At 52.3% G+C, this 27730-nt stretch overlaps 1 protein-coding gene across 3 annotated transcripts in view; it reads right to left on the bottom strand.

Annotated features, from left to right (window-relative positions):
• LOC120921894 (amiloride-sensitive sodium channel subunit alpha-like) overlaps positions 1-27730 on the bottom strand; it is a 119660-nt gene that overhangs the window by 40093 nt on the left and 51837 nt on the right. For all 3 annotated transcript variants that reach the window (XM_040334393.1, XM_040334395.1, XM_040334394.1), the window contains exon 2: positions 21195-21503. In XM_040334393.1, the coding sequence (XP_040190327.1) occupies positions 21195-21503 (309 nt within the window). The remainder of the gene's footprint in view (positions 1-21194; positions 21504-27730) is intronic.

The following is a 27730-nucleotide window of genomic DNA, read 5'->3' as shown; positions in this document are numbered from 1 at the left end:
ACAAGACACATGACAAGACACATGACAAGACACATGACAAGACAAGACACAAGACAAGACAAGACACATGACACGACACATGACATGACACAAGACAAGACACATGACAAGACACATGACACGACACAAGACACGACACAAGACACATGACACAAGACACATGACAAGACACATGACAAGACACATGACAAGACACATGACACAACACAAGACAAGACACATGACAAGACACATGACACGACACATGACACGACACAAGACACAAGACACATGACAAGACACATGACAAGACAAGACACATGACAAGACACATGACAAGACACATGACAAGACAAGACACAAGACAAGACAAGACACATGACACGACACATGACATGACACAAGACAAGACACATGACACAAGACACGACACATGACAAGACACATGACACGACACATGACACGACACAAGACATGACACAAGACACATGACACAAGACACATGACAAGACACAAGACATGACACAAGACAAGACACAAGACACATGACAAGACACATGACAAGACACATGACAAGACACATGACAAGACAAGACACAAGACAAGACAAGACACATGACACGACACATGACAAGACACATGACACGACACATGACAAGACAAGACACATGACACGACACATGACAAGACACATGACAAGACAAGACACATGACACGACACATGACAAGACACGACACATGACAAGACACATGACAAGACACATGACACGACACATGACATGACAAGACACATGACAAGACACATGACAAGACACATGACAAGACACATGACACAAGACACATGACACGACACATGACACATGACAAGACACATGACAAGACAAGACACAAGACAAGACAAGACACATGACACGACACATGACACGACACATGACACATGACACAAGACACATGACAAGACACATGACAAGACACATGACAAGACACATGACAAGACACATGACAAGACACATGACAAGACAAGACACAAGACAAGACAAGACACATGACACGACACATGACAAGACACAAGACACATGACAAGACACATGACAAGACACATGACACGACACAAGACATGACACAAGACAAGACACAAGACACATGACACAAGACACGACACATGACAAGACACACGACACATGACACATGACAAGACACATGACAAGACAAGACACAAGACAAGACAAGACACATGACACGACACATGACACGACACATGACACATGACACAAGACACATGACAAGACACATGACAAGACACATGACAAGACACATGACAAGACAAGACACAAGACAAGACAAGACACATGACACGACACATGACATGACACAAGACAAGACACATGACAAGACACATGACACGACACAAGACATGACACAAGACACATGACACAAGACACATGACAAGACACATGACAAGACACATGACAAGACACATGACACAACACAAGACAAGACACATGACAAGACACATGACACGACACATGACACGACACAAGACACAAGACACATGACAAGACACATGACAAGACAAGACACATGACAAGACACATGACAAGACACATGACAAGACAAGACACAAGACAAGACAAGACACATGACACGACACATGACATGACACAAGACAAGACACATGACACAAGACACGACACATGACAAGACACATGACACGACACATGACACGACACAAGACATGACACAAGACACATGACACAAGACACATGACAAGACACAAGACATGACACAAGACAAGACACAAGACACATGACAAGACACATGACAAGACACATGACAAGACACATGACAAGACAAGACACAAGACAAGACAAGACACATGACACGACACATGACAAGACACATGACACGACACATGACAAGACAAGACACATGACACGACACATGACAAGACACATGACAAGACAAGACACATGACACGACACATGACAAGACACGACACATGACAAGACACATGACAAGACACATGACACGACACATGACATGACAAGACACATGACAAGACACATGACAAGACACATGACAAGACACATGACACAAGACACATGACACGACACATGACACATGACAAGACACATGACAAGACAAGACACAAGACAAGACAAGACACATGACACGACACATGACACGACACATGACACATGACACAAGACACATGACAAGACACATGACAAGACACATGACAAGACACATGACAAGACACATGACAAGACACATGACAAGACAAGACACAAGACAAGACAAGACACATGACACGACACATGACAAGACAAGACACAAGACAAGACACATGACACAAGACACGACACATGACAAGACAAGACACATGACACAAGACACGACACATGACAAGACACATGACACGACACAAGACATGACACAAGACACATGACACAAGACACATGACAAGACACATGACAAGACACATGACAAGACACATGACACGACACAAGACAAGACACAAGACACAAGACACAAGACAAGACACAAGACAAGACACGTGACAAGACACAAGACAAGACACATGACAAGACACATGACACGACACATGACACGACACAAGACACAAGACACATGACAAGACACATGACAAGACACATGACAAGACAAGACACAAGACAAGACAAGACACATGACACGACACATGACATGACACAAGACAAGACACATGACACAAGACACGACACATGACAAGACACATGACACGACACATGACACGACACATGACACGACACAAGACATGACACAAGACACATGACACAAGACACATGACACGACACATGACAAGACACATGACACGACACAAGACATGACACAAGACACAAGACACATGACAAGACACATGACAAGACACATGACAAGACACATGACAAGACAAGACACAAGACAAGACAAGACACATGACACGACACATGACAAGACACATGACAAGACACATGACAAGACAAGACACAAGACAAGACAAGACACATGACACGACACATGACAAGACACATGACAAGACAAGACACATGACACGACACATGACAAGACACATGACAAGACACATGACAAGACACATGACACATGACACGACACATGACACATGACACGACACATGACACATGACAAGACACATGACAAGACAAGACACAAGACAAGACAAGACACATGACACGACACATGACACGACACATGACACATGACACAAGACACATGACAAGACACATGACAAGACACATGACAAGACAAGACACAAGGCAAGACAAGACACATGACACGACACATGACATGACACAAGACAAGACACATGACACAAGACACGACACATGACAAGACACATGACACGACACAAGACATGACACAAGACACATGACACAAGACACATGACAAGACACATGACAAGACACATGACAAGACACATGACACGACACATGACAAGACACATGACAAGACACATGACAAGACACATGACACATGACACGACACATGACACATGACACGACACATGACACATGACAAGACACATGACAAGACAAGACACAAGACAAGACAAGACACATGACACGACACATGACACGACACATGACACATGACACAAGACACATGACAAGACACATGACAAGACACATGACAAGACAAGACACAAGGCAAGACAAGACACATGACACGACACATGACATGACACAAGACAAGACACATGACACAAGACACGACACATGACAAGACACATGACACGACACAAGACATGACACAAGACACATGACACAAGACACATGACAAGACACATGACAAGACACATGACAAGACACATGACAAGACACATGACACGACACAAGACAAGACACGTGACAAGACACAAGACAAGACACATGACAAGACACATGACAAGACAAGACACAAGACAAGACAAGACACATGACACGACACATGACATGACACAAGACAAGACACATGACACAAGACACGACACATGACAAGACACATGACACGACACATGACACGACACATGACACGACACAAGACATGACACAAGACACATGACACAAGACACATGACACGACACATGACAAGACACATGACACGACACAAGACATGACACAAGACAAGACACAAGACACAAGACACATGACAAGACACATGACAAGACACATGACAAGACACATGACAAGACAAGACACAAGACAAGACAAGACACATGACACGACACATGACAAGACACATGACAAGACAAGACACATGACACGACACATGACAAGACAAGACACATGACACGACACATGACAAGACACATGACAAGACAAGACACATGACACGACACATGACAAGACACGACACATGACAAGACACATGACAAGACACATGACACGACACATGACAAGACACATGACACATGACACGACACATGACACATGACACGACACATGACACATGACACGACACATGACACGACACATGACAAGACAAGACACATGACACGACACATGACAATACACATGACACATGACAAGACACATGACAAGACACATGACACGACACATGACAAGACACATGACAAGACACATGACAAGACACATGACACGACACAAGACACGACACAAGACACGACACATGACACGACACAAGACATGACACAAGACAAGACACAAGACACATGACACAAGACACGACACATGACAAGACACATGACACAAGACACATGACACGACACATGACACATGACAAGACACATGACAAGACAAGACACATGACACGACACATGACACGACACATGACACGACACAAGACATGACACAAGACAAGACACATGACACGACACAAGACATGACACATGACACGACACATGACAAGACACATGACAAGACACATGACAAGACACATGACAAGACACATGACAAGACAAGACACATGACACGACACATGACAAGACACATGACACGACACATGACAAGACACATGACAAGACACATGACAAGACAAGACACATGACAAGACACATGACAAGACACATGACAAGACAAGACACATGACACGACACATGACAAGACACATGACAAGACACATGACAAGACAAGACACATGACACGACACATGACAAGACACATGACAAGACACATGACACATGACAAGACACATGACACATGACACGACACATGACACGACACATGACACGACACATGACAAGACAAGACACATGACACGACACATGACAAGACACATGACAAGACAAGACACATGACACGACACATGACAAGACAAGACACATGACACGACACATGACAAGACACAAGACACATGACAAGACACAAGACACGACACATGACAAGACACATGACAAGACACATGACACGACACATGACATGACAAGACACATGACAAGACACATGACAAGACACATGACAAGACACATGACAAGACACATGACAAGACACATGACACATGACACGACACATGACACGACACATGACACGACACATGACAAGACACATGACACATGACACGAACACATGACACGACACATGACACGACACATGACACGACACATGACACGACACGTGACACGACACATGACACGACACATGACACGACACATGACATGACACATGACACGACACATGACACGACACATGACACGACACATGACACGACACGACACATGACAAGACACATGACAAGACACAAGACATGACAAGACACATGACAAGACACATGACACGACACATGACACGACACGACAAGACACATGAGACATGACAAGACACATGACAAGACACATGACAAGACACATGACAAGACACATGACAAGACACAAGACACATGACACGACAAGACACATGACACATGACAAGACACATGACAAGACACATGACAAGACACATGACAAGACACATGACAAGACACATGACAAGACACAAGACACATGACACGACACATGACAAGACACATGACAAGACACATGACACGACAAGACACATGACACGACACATGACACATGACACGACACATGACACGACACATGACAAGACACATGACAAGACACATGACAAGACACAAGACAAGACACAAGACACATGACACGACAAGACACATGACACGACACATGACACGACACATGACACGACACGACACATGACACGACACATGACACGACACGACACATGACACGACACATGACACGACACATGACAAGACAAGACACATGACACGACACATGACAAGACACATGACAAGACAAGACACATGACACGACACATGACAAGACAAGACACATGACACGACACATGACAAGACACAAGACACATGACAAGACACAAGACACGACACATGACAAGACACATGACAAGACACATGACACGACACATGACATGACAAGACACATGACAAGACACATGACAAGACACATGACAAGACACATGACAAGACACATGACAAGACACATGACAAGACACATGACACATGACACGACACATGACACGACACATGACACGACACATGACACGACACATGACAAGACACATGACACATGACACGAACACATGACACGACACATGACACGACACATGACAAGACACATGACACGACACATGACACGACACGTGACACGACACGTGACACGACACATGACACGACACATGACACGACACATGACACGACACATGACACGACACATGACACGACACATGACACGACACGACACATGACAAGACACATGACAAGACACAAGACATGACAAGACACATGACAAGACACATGACACGACACATGACACGACACATGACACGACACGACAAGACACATGAGACATGAGACAAGACACATGACATGACACATGACAAGACACATGACAAGACACATGACAAGACACATGACAAGACACATGACAAGACACAAGACACATGACACGACAAGACACATGACACGACAAGACACATGACACGACACATGACACGACACATGACACGACAAGACACATGACACGACACATGACACGACACATGACACGACACGACACATGACACGACACATGACACGACACATGACACGACACATGACATGACACGACACATGACAAGACACACGACAAGACACAAGACACATGAGACATGAGACAAGACACATGACAAGACACATGAGACAAGACACATGACAAGACACATGACACAAGACACATGACAAGACACAAGACACATGACAAGACACAAGACAAATGACAAGACACATGACACAAGACACATGACACAAGACACATGACACAAGACACATGACAAGACACATGACACAAGACACATGACACAAGACACATGACAAGACACAAGACACATGACAAGACACAAGACACATGACAAGACACATGACACATGACACAAGACACATGACAAGACACATGACACAAGACACATGACACAAGACACATGACAAGACACAAGACACATGACAAGACACATGACACATGACACAAGACACATGACACAAGACACATGACACAAGACACAAGACACATGACAAGACACAAGACACATGACAAGACACATGACAAGACACATGACAAGACACATGACACAAGACACATGACACAAGACACATGACACAAGACACATGACACAAGACACAAGACACATGACATGACACATGACACAAGACACATGACAAGACACAAGACACAAGACACATGACAAGACACAAGACACAAGACACATGACACAAGACACATGACACAAGACACAAGACACAAGACACATGACACAAGACACATGACACAAGACACATGACACAAGACACATGACACAAGACACAAGACACATGACATGACACATGACACAAGACACATGACAAGACACAAGACACAAGACACATGACAAGACACAAGACACAAGACACATGACAAGACACAAGACACAAGACACAAGACACAAGACACAAGACACATGACAAGACACAAGACACATGACACATGACAAGACACAAGACACAAGACACATGACACATGACACAAGACACATGACAAGACACAAGACACATGACACATGACAAGACACAAGACACAAGACACAAGACACAAGACACAAGACACAAGACACATGACAAGACACAAGACACATGACACATGACAAGACACAAGACACATGACACATGACACAAGACACATGACAAGACACAAGACACATGACACATGACACAAGACACAAGACACAAGACACATGACACATGACACAAGACACAAGACACATGACACAAGACACAAGACACATGACAAGACACAAGACACATGACAAGACACATGACAAGACACATGACAAGACACATGACACAAGACACAAGACACATGACACATGACAAGACACAAGACACAAGACACATGACACATGACACATGACACAAGACACATGACAAGACACAAGACACATGACACATGACAAGACACAAGACACAAGACACATGACACATGACACATGACACAAGACACATGACACAAGACACATGACAAGACACAAGACACATGACACATGACAAGACACAAGACACAAGACACATGACACATGACACAAGACACATGACAAGACACAAGACACATGACACATGACAAGACACAAGACACAAGACACATGACACATGACACATGACACAAGACACATGACACAAGACACATGACACAAGACACATGACACAAGACACATGACACAAGACACATGACACAAGACACATGACACAAGACACATGACACAAGACACATGACAAGACACAAGACACATGACAAGACACAAGACACATGACAAGACACATGACACAAGACACATGACACAAGACACATGACACAAGACACATGACAAGACACAAGACACATGACAAGACACAAGACACATGACACATGACAAGACACAAGACACATGACACAAGACACATGACACAAGACACATGACAAGACACATGACACAAGACACATGACACAAGACACATGACACAAGACACAAGACACATGACAAGACACAAGACACATGACAAGACACAAGACACAAGACACATGACAAGACACAAGACACATGACAAGACACAAGACACAAGACACATGACAAGACACAAGACACATGACATGACACATGACACAAGACACATGACAAGACACAAGACACAAGACACATGACACGACACAAGACACATGACATGACACATGACACAAGACACATGACAAGACACAAGACACAAGACACATGACACGACACAAGACACATGACATGACACATGACACAAGACACATGACACGACACAAGACAAGACACATGACACGACACAAGACACATGACATGACACATGACACAAGACACATGACACGACACAAGACAAGACACAAGACACATGACAAGACACATGACAAGACACATGACAAGACACAAGACACAAGACACATGACAAGACACAAGACACAAGACACATGACACGACACAAGACACATGACAAGACACATGACACAAGACACATGACAAGACAAGACAAGACACATGACACGACACATGACAAGACACATGACAAGACACAAGACACAAGACACATGACAAGACACAAGACACAAGACACATGACACGACACAAGACACATGACAAGACACATGACAAGACACATGACAAGACACAAGACACAAGACACATGACAAGACACAAGACACAAGACACATGACACGACACAAGACACATGACACATGACAAGACACAAGACAAGACACAAGACAAGACACATGACACGACACATGACAAGACACAAGACACAAGACACATGACAAGACACAAGACACAAGACACATGACACGACACAAGACACATGACAAGACACATGACACAAGACACATGACAAGACAAGACAAGACACATGACACGACACGACACGACACATGACACATGACAAGTCACAGCCTTTGGATTTCAGTGGCCCCCGTTCCCATCGATGCGGAGAGGTGGCGGCACCACTGTCAGTCGCAGGACTTTGGGGGTCGCATTGGTGGAAAGGGAACAGAGAATTCCGGTGAAGTTTTGGAAAATCGAAGGCATTGCGCTTATCACCAGAATGGAGGATGAAAGGAAATCTTCCCATGGTCACATGTTCTTATGACAACCAATGAGGGAAACTTTCCTACTTTGGGGAGATTTCCTCTCATTTCTTGTTAGGTCTTCATGATAGGAAATTTGCCTCAATGGAACCCAAACAACAAACATCCCCGATCCCTGAATCTCCGAATCCCCGAATCTCCGAATCCCCGAATCTCCGAATCTCTGAATCTCCGAATCTCTGAATCTCCGAATCTCCGAATCCCCGAATCTCCGAATCCCCGAATCCCTGAATCTCCGAATCCCTGAATCCCTGAATCTCCGAATCCCCAATCCCTGAATCCCTGAATCTCCGAATCCCCGAATCCCCGAATCCCCGAATCCCCGAATCTCCGAATCCCCCAATCCTTGAATCCCCGAATCCCCAATCCCTGAATCCCTGAATCTCCGAATCCCCGAATCCCTGAATCTCCGATCCCCGATCCCTGAATCTCCGAATCCCCGAATCCCCGAATCTCCGAATCCCCGAATCCCCGAATCCCCGATCCCTGAATCTCCGAATCCCCGAATCCCCAAATCCCTGAATCTCCGAATCCCCGAATCTCCGAATCCCCAATCCCTGAATCCCTGAATCCCCGAATCTCCGAATCCCCGATCCCTGAATCTCCGAATCCCCGAATCTCCGAATCCCCGATCCCTGAATCCCCGAATCTCCGAATCCCCGAATCCCCGATCCCTGAATCTCTGAATCCCCGAATCCCCGATCCCTGAATCTCCGAATCCCCGAATCCCCAAATCCCTGAATCTCCGAATCCCCGAATCCCCAATCCCTGAATCCCTGAATCCCCGAATCTCCGAATCCCCGATCCCTGAATCTCCGAATCCCCGAATCTCCGAATCCCCGATCCCTGAATCCCCGAATCTCCGAATCCGCGAATCCCCGATCCCTGAATCTCTGAATCCCCGAATCCCCAATCCCTGAATCCCTGAATCTCCGAATCCCCGAATCTCCGAATCTCCGAATCCCCGAATCCCCAATCCCTGAATCCCTGAATCTCCGAATCTCCGAATCTCCGAATCACAAAACAAAAAAGGTTTGGACTTTACATTTTAAGGCTTTAAATACATCTTCATATAAATCACTGGGCAAAAGTTAACTTCTAGGTAGACTTGCACACAGGTGGTGGAAAAAAGCAGCATGAAGGTGGTTCTATGGCGGGTAGGTGGTTCTATGGCGGGTAGGTGGTTCTATGGCGGGTAGGTGGTTCTATGGCGGGTAGGTGGTTCTATGGCGGGTAGGTGGTTCTATGGCGGGTAGGTGGTTCTATGGCGGGTAGGTGCTTCTATGGCGGGTAGGTGGTTCTATGGCGGGTAGGTGGTTCTATGGCGGGTAGGTGGTTCTATAGCGGGTAGGTGGTTCTATGGCGGGTAGGTGGTTCTATGGCGGGTAGGTGGTTCTATGGCGGGTAGGTGGTTCTATGGCGGGTAGGTGGTTCTATGGCGGGTAGGTGGTTCTATGGCGGGTAGGTGGTTCTATGGCGGGTAGGTGGTTCTATGGCGGGTAGGTGGTTCTATGGCGGGTAGGTGCTTCTATGGCGGGTAGGTGGTTCTATGGCGGGTAGGTGGTTCTATGGCGGGTAGGTGCTTCTATGGCGGGTAGGTGGTTCTATGGCGGGTAGGTGCTTCTATGGCGGGTAGGTGGTTCTATGGCGGGTAGGTGGTTCTATGGCGGGTAGGTGGTTCTATGGCGGGTAGGTGGTTCTATGGCGGGTAGGTGGTTCTATGGCGGGTAGGTGGTTCTATGGCGGGTAGGTGGTTCTATGGCGGGTAGATGCTTCTATGGCGGGTCGGTGCTTCTATGGCGGGTAGGTGGTTCTATGGCGGGTAGGTGGTTCTATGGCGGGTAGGTGCTTCTATGGCGGGTAGGTGGTTCTATGGCGGGTAGGTGGTTCTATGGCGGGTAGGTGGTTCTATGGCGGGTAGGTGGTTCTATGGCGGGTAGGTGCTTCTATGGCGGGTAGGTGGTTCTATGGCGGGTAGGTGGTTCTATGGCGGGTAGGTGGTTCTATGGCGGGTAGGTGCTTCTATGGCGGGTAGGTGCTTCTATGGCGGGTAGGTGCTTCTGTGGCGGGTAGGTGGTTCTATGGCGGGTAGGTGCTTCTATGGCGGGTAGGTGGTTCTATGGCGGGTAGGTGCTTCTATGGCGGGTAGGTGCTTCTATGGCGGGTAGGTGCTTCTATGGCGGGTAGGTGCTTCTATGGCGGGTAGGTGGGTAGGTGCTTCTATGGCGGGTAGGTGCTTCTATGGCGGGTAGGTGCTTCTATGGCGGGTAGGTGCTTCTATGGCGGGTAGGTGCTTCTGTGGCGGGTAGGTGGTTCTGTGGCGGGTAGGTGGTTCTGTGGCGGGTAGGTGCTTCTGTGGCGGGTAGGTGGTTCTATGGCGGGTAGGTGGTTCTATGGCGGGTAGGTGCTTCTGTGGCGGGTAGGTGCTTCTGTGGCGGGTAGGTGGTTCTGTGGCGGGTAGGTGCTTCTGTGGCGGGTAGGTGGTTCTGTGGCGGGTAGGTGGTTCTGTGGCGGGTAGGTGCTTCTGTGGCGGGTAGGTGCTTCTGTGGCGGGTAGGTGGTTCTGTGGCGGGTAGGTGGTTCTGTGGCGGGTAGGTGCTTCTATGGCGGGTAGGTGCTTCTATGGCGGGTAGGTGCTTCTATGGCGGGTAGGTGGTTCTGTGGCGGGTAGGTGCTTCTGTGGCGGGTAGGTGCTTCTATGGCGGGTAGGTGCTTCTATGGCGGGTAGGTGGTTCTATGGCGGGTAGGTGGTTCTATGGCTGGTAGGTGGTTCTATGGCGGGTAGGTGGTTCTATGGCGGGTAGGTGGTTCTATGGCGGGTAGGTGCTTCTATGGCGGGTAGGTGCTTCTATGGCGGGTAGGTGCTTCTATGGCGGGTAGGTGGTTCTATGGCGGGTAGGTGCTTCTATGGCGGGTAGGTGGTTCTATGGCGGGTAGGTGCTTCTATGGCGGGTAGGTGGTTCTATGGCGGGTAGGTGGTTCTATGGCGGGTAGGTGGTTCTATGGCGGGTAGGTGGTTCTATGGCGGGTAGGTGGTTCTATGGCGGGTAGGTGGTTCTATGGCGGGTAGGTGGTTCTATGGCGGGTAGATGCTTCTATGGCGGGTCGGTGCTTCTATGGCGGGTAGGTGGTTCTATGGCGGGTAGGTGGTTCTATGGCGGGTAGGTGGTTCTATGGCGGGTAGGTGGTTCTATGGCGGGTAGGTGGTTCTATGGCGGGTAGGTGCTTCTATGGCGGGTAGGTGCTTCTATGGCGGGTAGGTGCTTCTATGGCGGGTAGGTGGTTCTATGGCGGGTAGGTGCTTCTATGGCGGGTAGGTGGTTCTATGGCGGGTAGGTGGTTCTATGACGGGTAGGTGGTTCTATGGCGGGTAGGTGGTTCTATGGCGGGTAGGTGGTTCTATGGCGGGTAGGTGGTTCTATGGCGGGTAGGTGGTTCTATGGCGGGTAGATGCTTCTATGGCGGGTAGGTGGTTCTATGGCGGGTAGGTGGTTCTATGGCGGGTAGGTGCTTCTATGGCGGGTAGGTGCTTCTGTGGCGGGTAGGTGCTTCTGTGGCGGGTAGGTGCTTCTGTGGCGGGTAGGTGCTTCTGTGGCGGGTAGGTGCTTCTGTGGCGGGTAGGTGGTTCTGTGGCGGGTAGGTGCTTCTATGGCGGGTAGGTGCTTCTGTGGCGGGTAGGTGGTTCTGTGGCGGGTAGGTGGTTCTGTGGCGGGTAGGTGCTTCTGTGGCGGGTAGGTGCTTCTGTGGCGGGTAGGTGCTTCTGTGGCGGGTAGGTGGTTCTGTGGCGGGTAGGTGCTTCTGTGGCGGGTAGGTGCTTCTGTGGCGGGTAGGTGCTTCTATGGCGGGTAGGTGGTTCTATGGCGGGTAGGTGCTTCTATGGCGGGTAGGTGCTTCTATGGCGGGTAGGTGGTTCTATGGCGGGTAGGTGGTTCTATGGCGGGTAGGTGGTTCTATGGCGGGTAGGTGGTTCTATGGCTGGTAGGTGGTTCTATGGCGGGTAGGTGGTTCTATGGCGGGTAGGTGCTTCTATGGCGGGTAGGTAGTTCTATGGCAGGTAGGTGGTTCTATGGCGGGTAGGTGGTTCTATGGCGGGTAGGTGCTTCTATGGCAGGTAGGTGCTTCTATGGCGGGTAGGTGCTTCTATGGCGGGTAGGTGGTTCTATGGCGGGTAGGTGGTTCTATGGCGGGTAGGTGGTTCTATGGCTGGTAGGTGGTTCTATGGCGGGTAGGTGGTTCTATGGCGGGTAGGTGCTTCTATGGCGGGTAGGTAGTTCTATGGCAGGTAGGTGGTTCTATGGCGGGTAGGTGGTTCTATGGCGGGTAGGTGCTTCTATGGCAGGTAGGTGCTTCTATGGCGGGTAGGTGCTTCTATGGCGGGTAGGTGGCTAAGCACAGATCTTCTGTGGATGTCGGCCGCCTCCAATCCTTCATTCCAGACAGACTCCATGATGGAGAGATCAGGGCTCTGTGGGGACCAAACCATCCTTTCCAGGCCTCCTCCTTCACACTGAAGATAGTTCCTAATAACATTGGCTGTACAGCCCCAAACCTGCAAGGATCATCCACCATGCTTCACATGGGGCCCCCTAGTGGCCTCATACCACTAGGGGGCCCCATCAGGGTTGCCAGGCTCAGGGACAGGGTGTAAAAATCTGTCCCCGAAATGTCCGAACACGACATGCTTGTGATGTGAAAATCCCGAGATTTAAGCTGCCCCGCCTCTGCACTGCCTCCTGGCGTGGTGGCCATCTGCAAGCCCAGGGGCCCCATAATCTTTGCCCGGGGGCCCCATGAGTTGTCAGTCCGCCCCTGGTAGTGCTACCCCCGCAGGAGCCGCTGGTTAGATTGGGACGGTGTGTTATGTTACCTCTGTGATGTGTCTAGGGATGAGAGCAATGACGAATATCAAACAGAAGGGTGTCTTTCTGTGCTTTTTATTCTTGCCCAACACGGCAACCAATCAAACTTGAGGTAGACAGGAAAGGAGAGTTGCAGATTCAGGCCTATGGATTGCGGAAACAATCCCGCTTCCAATGGGACTCTAACCCTTGACGGCACTCCAGCCGGGGTGAGTATAGTGTACCCGGACAGGCCCCTCACACCCTCCTGGCAGCCGGAGGGGGGTATAGTGTCCCTGGACAGGCCCCTCACACCGACCTGGCAGCTGGAGTGGGTATAGTGTACCCGGACAGGCCTCTCACACCTACCTGGCAGCCGGAGGGGGTATAGTGTACCTGGACAGGCCCCTCACACCGACCTGGCAGCTGGAGTGGGTATAGTGTACCCGGACAGGCCTCTCACACCTACCTGGCAGCCGGAGGGGGTATAGTGTCCCTGGACAGGCTTCTCACACCGACCTGGCAGCCGGAGGGGGTATAGTGTACCTGGACAGGCCCCTCACACCGACCTGGCAGCTGGAGTGGGTATAGTGTACCCGGACAGGCCTCTCACACCCACCTGGCAGCCCGAGGGGGTATAGTGTACCTGGACAGGCCCCTCACACCCACCTGGCAGCCGGAGGGGGTATAGTGTACCTGGACAGGCCCCTCACACCGACCTGGCAGCCAGAGGGGGTATAGTGTACCTGGACAGGCCCCTCACACCCACCTGGCAGCCGGAGGGGGTATAGTGTACCTGGACAGGCCCCTCACACCGACCTGGCAGCTGGAGTGGGTATAGTGTACCCGGACAGGCCTCTCACACCCACCTGGCAGCCCGAGGGGGTATAGTGTACCTGGACAGGCCCCTCACACCCACCTGGCAGCCGGAGGGGGTATAGTGTACCTGGACAGGCCCCTCACACCCACCTGGCAGCCGGAGGGGGTATAGTGTACCCGGACAGGTCCCTAACACCCACCTGGCAGCCAGAGGGGGTATAGTGTCCCTGGACAGGTCCCTCACACCGACCTGGCAGCCGGAGGGGGTATAGTGTCCCTGGACAGGCCTCTCACACCCACCTGGCAGCCGGAGGGGGTATAGTGTACCTGGACAGGCCTCTCACACCGACCTGGCAGCCGGAGGGGGTATAGTGTACCCGGACAGGCCCCTAACACCCACCTGGCAGCCAGAGGGGGTATAGTGTACCCAGACAGGTCTCTCACACCCACCTGGCAGCCGGAGGGGGTATAGTGTCCCTGGACAGGCCTCACACCCACCTGGCAGCCGGAGGGGGTATAGTGTACCCGGACAGGCCCCTCACACCCACCTGGCAGCCGGAGGGGGTATAGTGTACCCGGACAGGCCCCTCACACCCACCTGGCAGCCGGAGGGGGTATAGTGTACCCGGACAGGCCCCTCACACCCACCTGGCAGCCGGAGGGGGTATAGTGTACCCGGACAGGCCTCTCACACCTACCTGGCAGCCGGAGGGGGTATAGTGTACCTGGACAGGCCTCTCACACCGACCTGGCAGCCGGAGGGGGTATAGTGTACCCGGACAGGCCTCTCACACCTACCTGGCAGCCGGAGGGGGTATAGTGTCCCTGGACAGGCTTCTCACACAGACCTGGCAGCCGGAGGGGGTATAGTGTCCCTGGACAGGCCTCTCACACCCACCTGGCAGCCGGAGGGGGTATAGTGTACCTGGACAGGCCCCTCACACCGACCTGGCAGCCAGAGGGGGTATAGTGTACCTGGACAGGCCCCTCACACCCACCTGGCAGCCGGAGGGGGTATAGTGTACCTGGACAGGCCCCTCACACCGACCTGGCAGCTGGAGTGGGTATAGTGTACCTGGACAGGCCTCTCACACCGACCTGGCAGCCGGAGGGGGTATAGTGTACCTGGACAGGCCTCTCACACCCACCTGGCAGCCCGAGGGGGTATAGTGTACCTGGACAGGCCCCTCACACCCACCTGGCAGCCGGAGGGGGTATAGTGTACCTGGACAGGCCCCTCACACCGACCTGGCAGCCAGAGGGGGTATAGTGTACCTGGACAGGCCCCTCACACCCACCTGGCAGCCGGAGGGGGTATAGTGTACCTGGACAGGCCCCTCACACCGACCTGGCAGCTGGAGTGGGTATAGTGTACCCGGACAGGCCTCTCACACCCACCTGGCAGCCCGAGGGGGTATAGTGTACCTGGACAGGCCCCTCACACCCACCTGGCAGCCGGAGGGGGTATAGTGTACCTGGACAGGCCCCTCACACCCACCTGGCAGCCGGAGGGGGTATAGTGTACCCGGACAGGTCCCTCACACCCACCTGGCAGCCGGAGGGGGTATAGTGTACCCGGACAGGCCCCTCACACCCACCTGGCAGCCGGAGGGGGTATAGTGTACCCGGACAGGCCCCTCACACCCACCTGGCAGCCGGAGGGGGTATAGTGTACCCGGACAGGCCCCTCACACCCACCTGGCAGCCTGAGGGGGTATAGTGTACCCGGACAGGCCCCTCACACCGACCTGGCAGCCGGAGGGGGTATAGTGTACCCGGACAGGCCCCTCACACCCACCTGGCAGCCTGAGGGGGTATAGTGTACCCGGACAGGCCCCTCACACCGACCTGGCAGCCGGAGGGGGTATAGTGTACCCGGACAGGCCCCTCACACCCACCTGGCAGCCTGAGGGGGTATAGTGTACCCGGACAGGCCCCTCACACCCACCTGGCAGCCGGAGGGGGTATAGTGTACCCGGACAGGCCTCTCACACCTACCTGGCAGCCGGAGGGGGTATAGTGTACTTGGACAGGCCCCTCACACCTACCTGGCAGCCCGAGGGGGTATAGTGTACCCGGACAGGCCCCTCACACCTACCTGGCATCCGGAGGGGGTATAGTGTACCTGGACAGGCCCCTCACACCCACCTGGCAGCCGGAGGGGGTATAGTGTACCCGGACAGGCCTCTCACACCCACCTGGCAGCCGGAGGGGGTATAGTGTCCCTGGACAGGCCCCTCACACCCACCTGGCAGCCGGAGGGGGTATAGTGTACCTGGACAGGCCCCTCACACCCACCTGGCAGCCGGAGGGGGTATAGTGTCCCTGGACAGGCCCCTCACACCGACCTGGCAGCTGGAGGGGGTATAGTGTACCCGGACAGGCCTCTCACACCCTCCTGGCAGCCGGAGGGGGTATAGTGTCCCTGGACAGGCCCCTCACACCTACCTGGCAGCCGGAGGGGGTATAGTGTCCCTGGACAGGCCCCTCACACCTACCTGGCAGCCGGAGGGGGTATAGTGTACCCGGACAGGCCCCTCACACCGACCTGGCAGCCGGAGGGGGTATAGTGTCCCTGGACAGGCCCCTCACACCTACCTGGCAGCCGGAGGGGGTATAGTGTCCCTGGACAGGCCTCTCACACCCACCTGGCAGCCCGAGGGGGTATAGTGTACCCGGACAGGCCTCTCACACCTACCTGGCAGCCGGAGGGGGTATAGTGTCCCTGGACAGGCCCCTCACACCTACCTGGCAGACGGGGTGGGTATAGTGTCCCTGGACAGGCCTCTCACACCCACCTGGCAGCCCGAGGGGGTATAGTGTACCCGGACAGGCCTCTCACACCTACCTGGCAGCCGGAGGGGGTATAGTGTCCCTGGACAGGCCCCTCACACCTACCTGGCAGACGGGGTGGGTATAGTGTCCCTGGACAGGCCTCTCACACCCACCTGGCAGCCGGAGGGGGTATAGTGTACCCGGACAGGCCCCTCACACCTACCTGGCATCCGGAGGGGGTATAGTGTACCTGGACAGGCCCCTCACACCCACCTGGCAGCCGGAGGGGGTATAGTGTACCCGGACAGGCCTCTCACACCCACCTGGCAGCCGGAGGGGGTATAGTGTCCCTGGACAGGCCCCTCACACCCACCTGGCAGCCGGAGGGGGTATAGTGTACCTGGACAGGCCCCTCACACCCACCTGGCAGCCGGAGGGGGTATAGTGTCCCTGGACAGGCCCCTCACACCGACCTGGCAGCTAGAGGGGGTATAGTGTACCCGGACAGGCCTCTCACACCCTCCTGGCAGCCGTAGGGGGTATAGTGTCCCTGGACAGGCCCCTCACACCTACCTGGCAGCCGGAGGGGGTATAGTGTCCCTGGACAGGCCCCTCACACCTACCTGGCAGCCGGAGGGGGTATAGTGTACCCGGACAGGTCTCTCACACCGACCTGGCAGCCGGAGGGGGTATAGTGTCCCTGGACAGGCCCCTCACACCTACCTGGCAGCCGGAGGGGGTATAGTGTCCCTGGACAGGCCCCTCACACCTACCTGGCAGCCGGAGGGGGTATAGTGTACCTGGACAGGCCTCTCACACCCTCCTGGCAGCCGGAGGGGGTATAGTGTCCCTGGACAGGCCCCTCACACCCACCTGGCAGCCGGAGGGGGTATAGTGTCCCTGGACAGGCCCCTCACACCTACCTGGCAGCCGGAGGGGGTATAGTGTACCTGGACAGGCCCCTCACACCCACCTGGCAGCCGGAGGGGGTATAGTGTACCCGGACAGGCCCCTCACACCGACCTGGCAGCCGGAGGGGGTATAGTGTCCCTGGACAGGCCCCTCACACCTACCTGGCAGCCGGAGGGGGTATAGTGTCCCTGGACAGGCCCCTCACACCCACCTGGCAGCCAGAGGGGGTATAGTGTCCCTGGACAGGCCCCTCACACCCACCTGGCAGCTAGAGGGGGTATAGTGTACCCGGACAGGCCTCTCACACCCTCCTGGCAGCCGGAGGGGGTATAGTGTCCCTGGACAGGCCCCTCACACCTACCTGGCAGCCGGAGGGGGTATAGTGTCCCTGGACAGGCCTCTCACACCCACCTGGCAGCCCGAGGGGGTATAGTGTACCCGGACAGGCCTCTCACACCTACCTGGCAGCCGGAGGGGGTATAGTGTACCCGGACAGGCCTCTCACACCTACCTGGCAGCTGGAGGGGGTATAGTGTACCTGGACAGGCCCCTCACACCCACCTGGCAGCCGGAGGGGGTATAGTGTCCCTGGACAGGCCCCTCACACCCACCTGGCAGCCGGAGGGGGTATAGTGTCCCTGGACAGGCCTCTCACACCCACCTGGCAGCCCGAGGGGGTATAGTGTACCCGGACAGGTCTCTCACACCGACCTGGCAGCCGGAGGGGGTATAGTGTCCCTGGACAGGCCTCTCACACCCACCTGGCAGCCCGAGGGGGTATAGTGTACCCGGACAGGCCTCTCACACCTACCTGGCAGCCGGAGGGGGTATAGTGTACCTGGACAGGCCCCTCACACCGACCTGGCAGCCGGAGTATTACTCGGAACCACGAGAAGGAACAAGTCTCTGCATCAGACTTGGCTCTTATAAATAGATTTATGAGTGAATTGGTACTTTTACAACATTTCTTCACACCTAAAACTTATGCACAATACTGGACCTCTCATGGGGATAACCTACGGGGGATAATCTACGGTGGACAACCTACGGGAACAACCTACGGGGGACAACCTACGGCGACAACCTATGGGCGACAACCTATGGGGGACAACCTATGGGCACAACCTATGGGCGACAACCTATGGGCGACAACCTATGGGCGACAACCTATGGGGGACAACCTATGGGCGACAACCTATGGGGACAACCTATGGGCGACAACCTATGGGCGACAACCTATGGGGACAACCTATGGAGACAACCTATGGGGACAACCTATGGGGACAACCTATGGAGACAACCTATGGAGACAACCTATGGGGACAACCTATGGAGACAACCTATGGGGACAACCTATGGGGACAACCTATGGGGGACAACCTATGGGCGACAACCTACGGGCGACAACCTACGGGCGACAACCTACGGGCGACAACCTATGGAGACAACCTATGGGGACAACCTATGGAGACAACCTATGGGGAACAACCAACGGGAACAACCTACGGGGACAACCAATGGGAACAACCTACGGGGACAACCAATGGGGACAACCAACGGGAACAACCTATGGGGGACAACCAACGGGAACAACCTATGGGGGACAACCAACGGGAACAACCTATGGGGGACAACCAACGGGAACAACCTATGGGCGACAACCTATGGCGACAACCTACGGGGGACAACCAATGGGGTCATTGGCTCATCTATGGACCAAGAAACAAAATGGAGCCTCACCTGTACGGGTTCAAGGTGCACACGGTCACAGCCGGGAACAGGAGGCGGTCGGAGTTGACGTTGACATTAATGCTCACCGGGTAACTGAAATATTGTCCGAAGAGAAGTCCGAACTGCCAGTACATGAGGCCGAAGGTGACCAGGAAGAGGACCAACCAGAAGGCGGTTTTCATGCGGTTGTTTCGGGAACACACCAGCCGGATGGCGCCATGAATGGTGGTATTATTACAGAAGAACTCGAAGAGTTCCCGATATGATGAATAGAACTCGATGAGACCTTCCTTCTCCCTCTTCACCTCCTCCGCCATCCTGGAGACACAAAACACAAATTACTGAGAAGCGCCGGTCTGTAGAACATCTCTATTATCTTCTAACATCCCCTCCCCCCAAGACTCGCATGCGATTTCTCACTCTCTGGTACTGAAGATCCGGAATCTTTCAGCGACTCGGATCCGAGAAGACGAATCTCGGAGGAAAGATGCGATTCGGGTCTCGTAGTGGAACGGCGCAGAGCCCCGAATCTCGCTGCAAACTCCGCCCATTTATATTCTTTGTTACCATTGAGAAATCCAATCCATAGAAAGGAAGGCGATTTGTGAATCATCTCCGGAATGATTGTGATTGGAGGATATTTATAGAGATAATGAGGGATCCGCCGTGCCGGAGATTCCAGGTCACACCTGGGCGTGTCCCACAGAATGGAGGAATTCCACCAATAGGAGATCATTACAGCAACTCTGTGTATCCCGGACCTGCGAGATCCTCTACCAGCTGGAAATCACTGGACAGGCACCGCTACTACAACGCTACTACACCCCTACTACACCGCTACTACACCGCTACTACACCCCTACTACACCTCTACTACACCTCTACTACACCTCTACTACACCCCTACTACACCCCTACTACACCTCTACTACACCTCTACTACACCTCTACTACACCTCTACTACACCTCTACTACACCCCTACTACACCGCTACTACACCGCTACTACACCTCTACTACACCGCTACTACACCTCTACTACACCTCTACTACACCCCTACTACACCGCTACTACGCCGCTACTACACCGCTACTACACCCCTACTACACCCCATACTACACCGCTACTACACCCCTACTACACCGCTACTACACCTCTACTACACCGCTACTACACCTGGGCGTGTCCCACAGAATGGAGGAATTCCACCCATGGAGATCATTACAGCAACTCTGTGTATCCCGGACCTGCGAGATCCTCTACCAGCTGGAGATCACTGGACAGGCGCCGCTACTACACCGCTACTACGCCGCTACTACACCGCTACTACACCCCTACTACACCCCATACTACACCGCTACTACACCCCTACTACACCGCTACTACACCGCTACTACACCCCATACTACACCCCATACTACACCCCATACTACACCGCTACTACACCTCTACTACACCCCTACTACACCCCTACTACACCGCTACTACACTGCTACTACACCGCTACTACACTGCTACTACACCTGGGAGTGTCCCACAGAATGGAGGAATTCCACCCATGGAGATCATTACAGCAACTCTGTATATCCCAGACCTGCGAGATCCTCTACCAGCTGGAAATCACTGGACAGGCGCCGCTACTACACCCCTACTACGCCGCTACTACACTGCTACTACACCGCTACTACACTGCTACTACACCGCTACTACACTGCTACTACGCCGCTACTACGCCCCTACTACGCCGCTACTACACTGCTACTACACCGCTACTACACCGCTACTACACCGCTACTACACTGCTACTACACCGCTACTACACCCCTACTACACCGCTACTACACTGCTACTACACCCCTACTACACCCCTACTACACCGCTACTACACTGCTACTACACCGCTACTACACCCCATACTACACCCCTACTACACCTCTACTACACCCCTACTACACCCCATACTACACCGCTACTACACTGCTACTACACCGCTACTACACTGCTACTACACTGCTACTACACCGCTACTACACCCCTACTACGCCGCTACTACACCGCTACTACACTGCTACTACACCGCTACTACACCGCTACTACACCCCATACTACACCGCTACTACACCGCTACTACACCGCTACTACACCCCTACTACACCGCTACTACACCCCATACTACACCCCATACTACACCCCATACTACACCCCATACTACACCCCATACTACACCGCTACTACACCCCATACTACACCGCTACTACACCCCATACTACACCCCATACTACACCGCTACCACACCGCTACTACACCTCTACTACACCTCTACTACACCTCTACTACACCTGGGAGTGTCCCATAGAATGGAGGAATTCCACCCATAGGAGATCATTACAGCAACTCTGTGTATCCCGGACCTGCGAGATCCTCTACCAGCTGGAGATCACTGGACAGGCGCCGCTACTACACCGCTACTACACTGCTACTACGCCGCTACTACACTGCTACTACACCGCTACTACACCCCTACTACACCGCTACTACACTGCTACTACACCGCTACTACACCGCTACTACACCCCATACTACACCCCATACTACACCCCTACTACACCCCATACTACACCGCTACTACACTGCTACTACACCGCTACTACACTGCTACTACACTGCTACTACACCGCTACTACACTGCTACTACACCGCTACTACACTGCTACTACACTGCTACTACACCGCTACTACACGGCTACTACACCGCTACTACACCCCTACTACGCCGCTACTACACCGCTACTACACCGCTACTACACTGCTACTACACCGCTACTACACCCCATACTACACCGCTACTACACCCCTACTACACCGCTACTACACCCCATACTACACCCCATACTACACCCCATACTACACCCCATACTACACCGCTACTACACCTCTACTACACCGCTACTACACCCCATACTACACCCCATACTACACCGCTACCACACCGCTACTACACCTCTACTACACCTCTACTACACCTCTACTACACCTGGGAGTGTCCCACAGAATGGAGGAATTCCACCCATAGGAGATCATTACAGCAACTCTGTGTATCCCGGACCTGAGAGATCCTCTACCAGCTGGAAATCACTGGACAGGCGCCGCTACTACACCCCTACTACGCCGCTACTACACTGCTACTACACCGCTACTACACCCCTACTACACCGCTACTACACTGCTACTACACCGCTACTACACCCCTACTACACCGCTACTACACTGCTACTACACCGCTACTACACCCCATACTACACCCCATACTACACCCCTACTACACCCCATACTACACCGCTACTACACTGCTACTACACCTCTACTACACCGCTACTACACCCCATACTACACCCCATACTACACCGCTACCACACCGCTACTACACCTCTACTACACCTCTACTACACCTCTACTACACCTCTACTACACCTGGGAGTGTCCCACAGAATGGAGGAATTCCACCCATAGGAGATCATTACAGCAACTCTGTGTATCCCGGACCTGAGAGATCCTCTACCAGCTGGAGATCACTGGACAGGCGCCGCTACTACACTGCTACTACACCGCTACTACACCTCTACTACACCCCTACTACACCCCTACTACACCCCTACTACAACGCTACTACACCGCTACTACACCCCTACTACACCCCTACTACACCGCTACTACACCGCTACTACACTGCTACTACACCGCTACCACACCCCTACTACACCGCTACTACAATGTTACCATCCAGCTACTACACTGCTACTACACCGCTACCACACCCCTACTACACCGCTACTACACCGCTACTACACCCCATACTACACCCCATACTACACCCCTACTACACCCCATACTACACCGCTACTACACTGCTACTACACCGCTACTACACTGCTACTACACTGCTACTACACCGCTACTACGCCGCTACTACACCGCTACTACACCGCTACTACACCGCTACTACACCGCTACTACACCCCATACTACACCGCTACTACACCCCATACTACACCGCTACTACACCGCTACTACACCGCTACTACACCCCTACTACACCGCTACTACACCCCATACTACACCCCATACTACACCCCATACTACACCCCATACTACACCGCTACTACACCCCATACTACACCCCATACTACACCGCTACCACACCGCTACTACACCTCTACTACACCTGGGAGTGTCCCACAGAATGGAGGAATTCCACCCATGGAGATCATTACAGCAACTCTGTGTATCCCGGACCTGAGAGATCCTCTACCAGCTGGAGATCACTGGACAGGCGCCGCTACTACACTGCTACTACACCGCTACTACACCTCTACTACACCCCTACTACACCCCTACTACACCCCTACTACAACGCTACTACACCGCTACTACACCCCTACTACACCCCTACTACACCGCTACTACACCGCTACTACACTGCTACTACACCGCTACCACACCCCTACTACACCGCTACTACAATGTTACCATCCAGCTACTACACCGCTACTACACTGCTACTACACCCCTACTACAATGTTACCATCCAGCTACTACACCAAGCATACAAATCTTTCTCTGATTGAATGGGGAGGAGGGGCCAGCCAGTGTTGTCACACTCTCCATCTTATCCAATCAGAGGGTGCTGAGAAAATGTCACCCGATCCCAACGACCGACTTCCTGTATTCAAAACGCTGGAGGAGAACAGACACTCAGCATTGGACCCGGAAGCTAATTGAGATCAGTGTAGTAGGGATGGAGTAGCACCAATGATGGGACACTATTCCTCCCACTGACACCAATGATGGGACACTATTCTTCCCACTGACACCAATGATGGGACACTATTCCCCCCACTGACACCAATGATGGGACACTATCCCTCCCACTGATACCAATGATGGGACACTATTCCCCCCACTGATACCAATGATGGGACACTATTCCTCCCACTGACACCAATGATGGGACACTATTCCTCCCACTGACACCAATGATGGGGCACTATTCCTCCCACTGACACCAATGATGGGACACTATTCCACCCACTGACACCAATGATGGGGCACTATTCCTCCCACTGACACCAATGATGGGGCACTATTCCTCCCACTGACACCAATGATGGGGCACTATTCCTCCCACTGACACCAATGATGGGACACTATTCCTCCCACTGACACCAATGATGGGACACTATTCCTCCCACTGACACCAATGATGGGAAACTATTCCTCCCACTGACACCAATGATGGGAAACTATTCCCCCCACTGACACCAATGATGGGACACTATCCCTCCCACTGATACCAATGATGGGACACTATTCCCCCCACTGATACCAATGATGGGACACTATTCCTCCCACTGACACCAATGATGGGACACTATTCCTCCCACTGACACCAATGATGGGGCACTATTCCTCCCACTGACACCAATGATGGGACACTATTCCACCCACTGACACCAATGATGGGGCACTATTCCTCCCACTGACACCAATGATGGGGCACTATTCCTCCCACTGACACCAATGATGGGGCACTATTCCTCCCACTGACACCAATGATGGGACACTATTCCTCCCACTGACACCAATGATGGGACACTATCCCTCCCACTGATACCAATGATGGGACACTATTCCTCCCACTGATACCAATGATGGGACACTATTCCTCCCACTGACACCAATGATGGGACACTATTCCTCCCACTGACACCAATGATGGGGCACTATTCCTCCCACTGACACCAATGATGGGACACTATTCCACCCACTGACACCAATGATGGGGCACTATTCCTCCCACTGACACCAATGATGGGGCACTATTCCTCCCACTGACACCAATGATGGGGCACTATTCCTCCCACTGACACCAATGATGGGACACTATTCCTCCCACTGACACCAATGATGGGACACTATTCCTCCCACTGACACCAATGATGGGAAACTATTCCTCCCACTGACACCAATGATGGGACACTATTCCCCCCCACTGACACCAATGATGGGACACTATTCCTCCCACTGATACCAATGATGGGACACCATTCCTCCCACTGACACCAATGATGGGACACTATTCCTCCCACTGACACCAATGATGGGACACTATTCCCCCCACTGACACCAATGATGGGACACCATTCCTCCCACTGACACCAATGATGGGACACTATTCCTCCCACTGACACCAATGATGGGACACTATTCCCCCCACTGACACCAATGATGGGACACTATTCTTCCCACTGACACCAATGATGGGACACTATTCCCCCCACTGACACCAATGATGGGACACTATTCCTCCCACTGATACCAATGATGGGACACTATTCCTCCCACTGACACCAATGATGGGACACTATTCCTCCCACTGACACCAATGATGGGGCACTATTCCTCCCACTGACACCAATGATGGGACACTATTCCACCCACTGACACCAATGATGGGGCACTATTCCTCCCACTGACACCAATGATG

The sequence above is a fragment of the Rana temporaria genome, assembly GCF_905171775.1.
Source record: "Rana temporaria chromosome 8 unlocalized genomic scaffold, aRanTem1.1 chr8y, whole genome shotgun sequence".
NCBI classification, from domain to species: Eukaryota; Metazoa; Chordata; class Amphibia; order Anura; family Ranidae; genus Rana; species Rana temporaria.
This window is presented reverse-complemented; position numbering and strand designations above follow the sequence as displayed.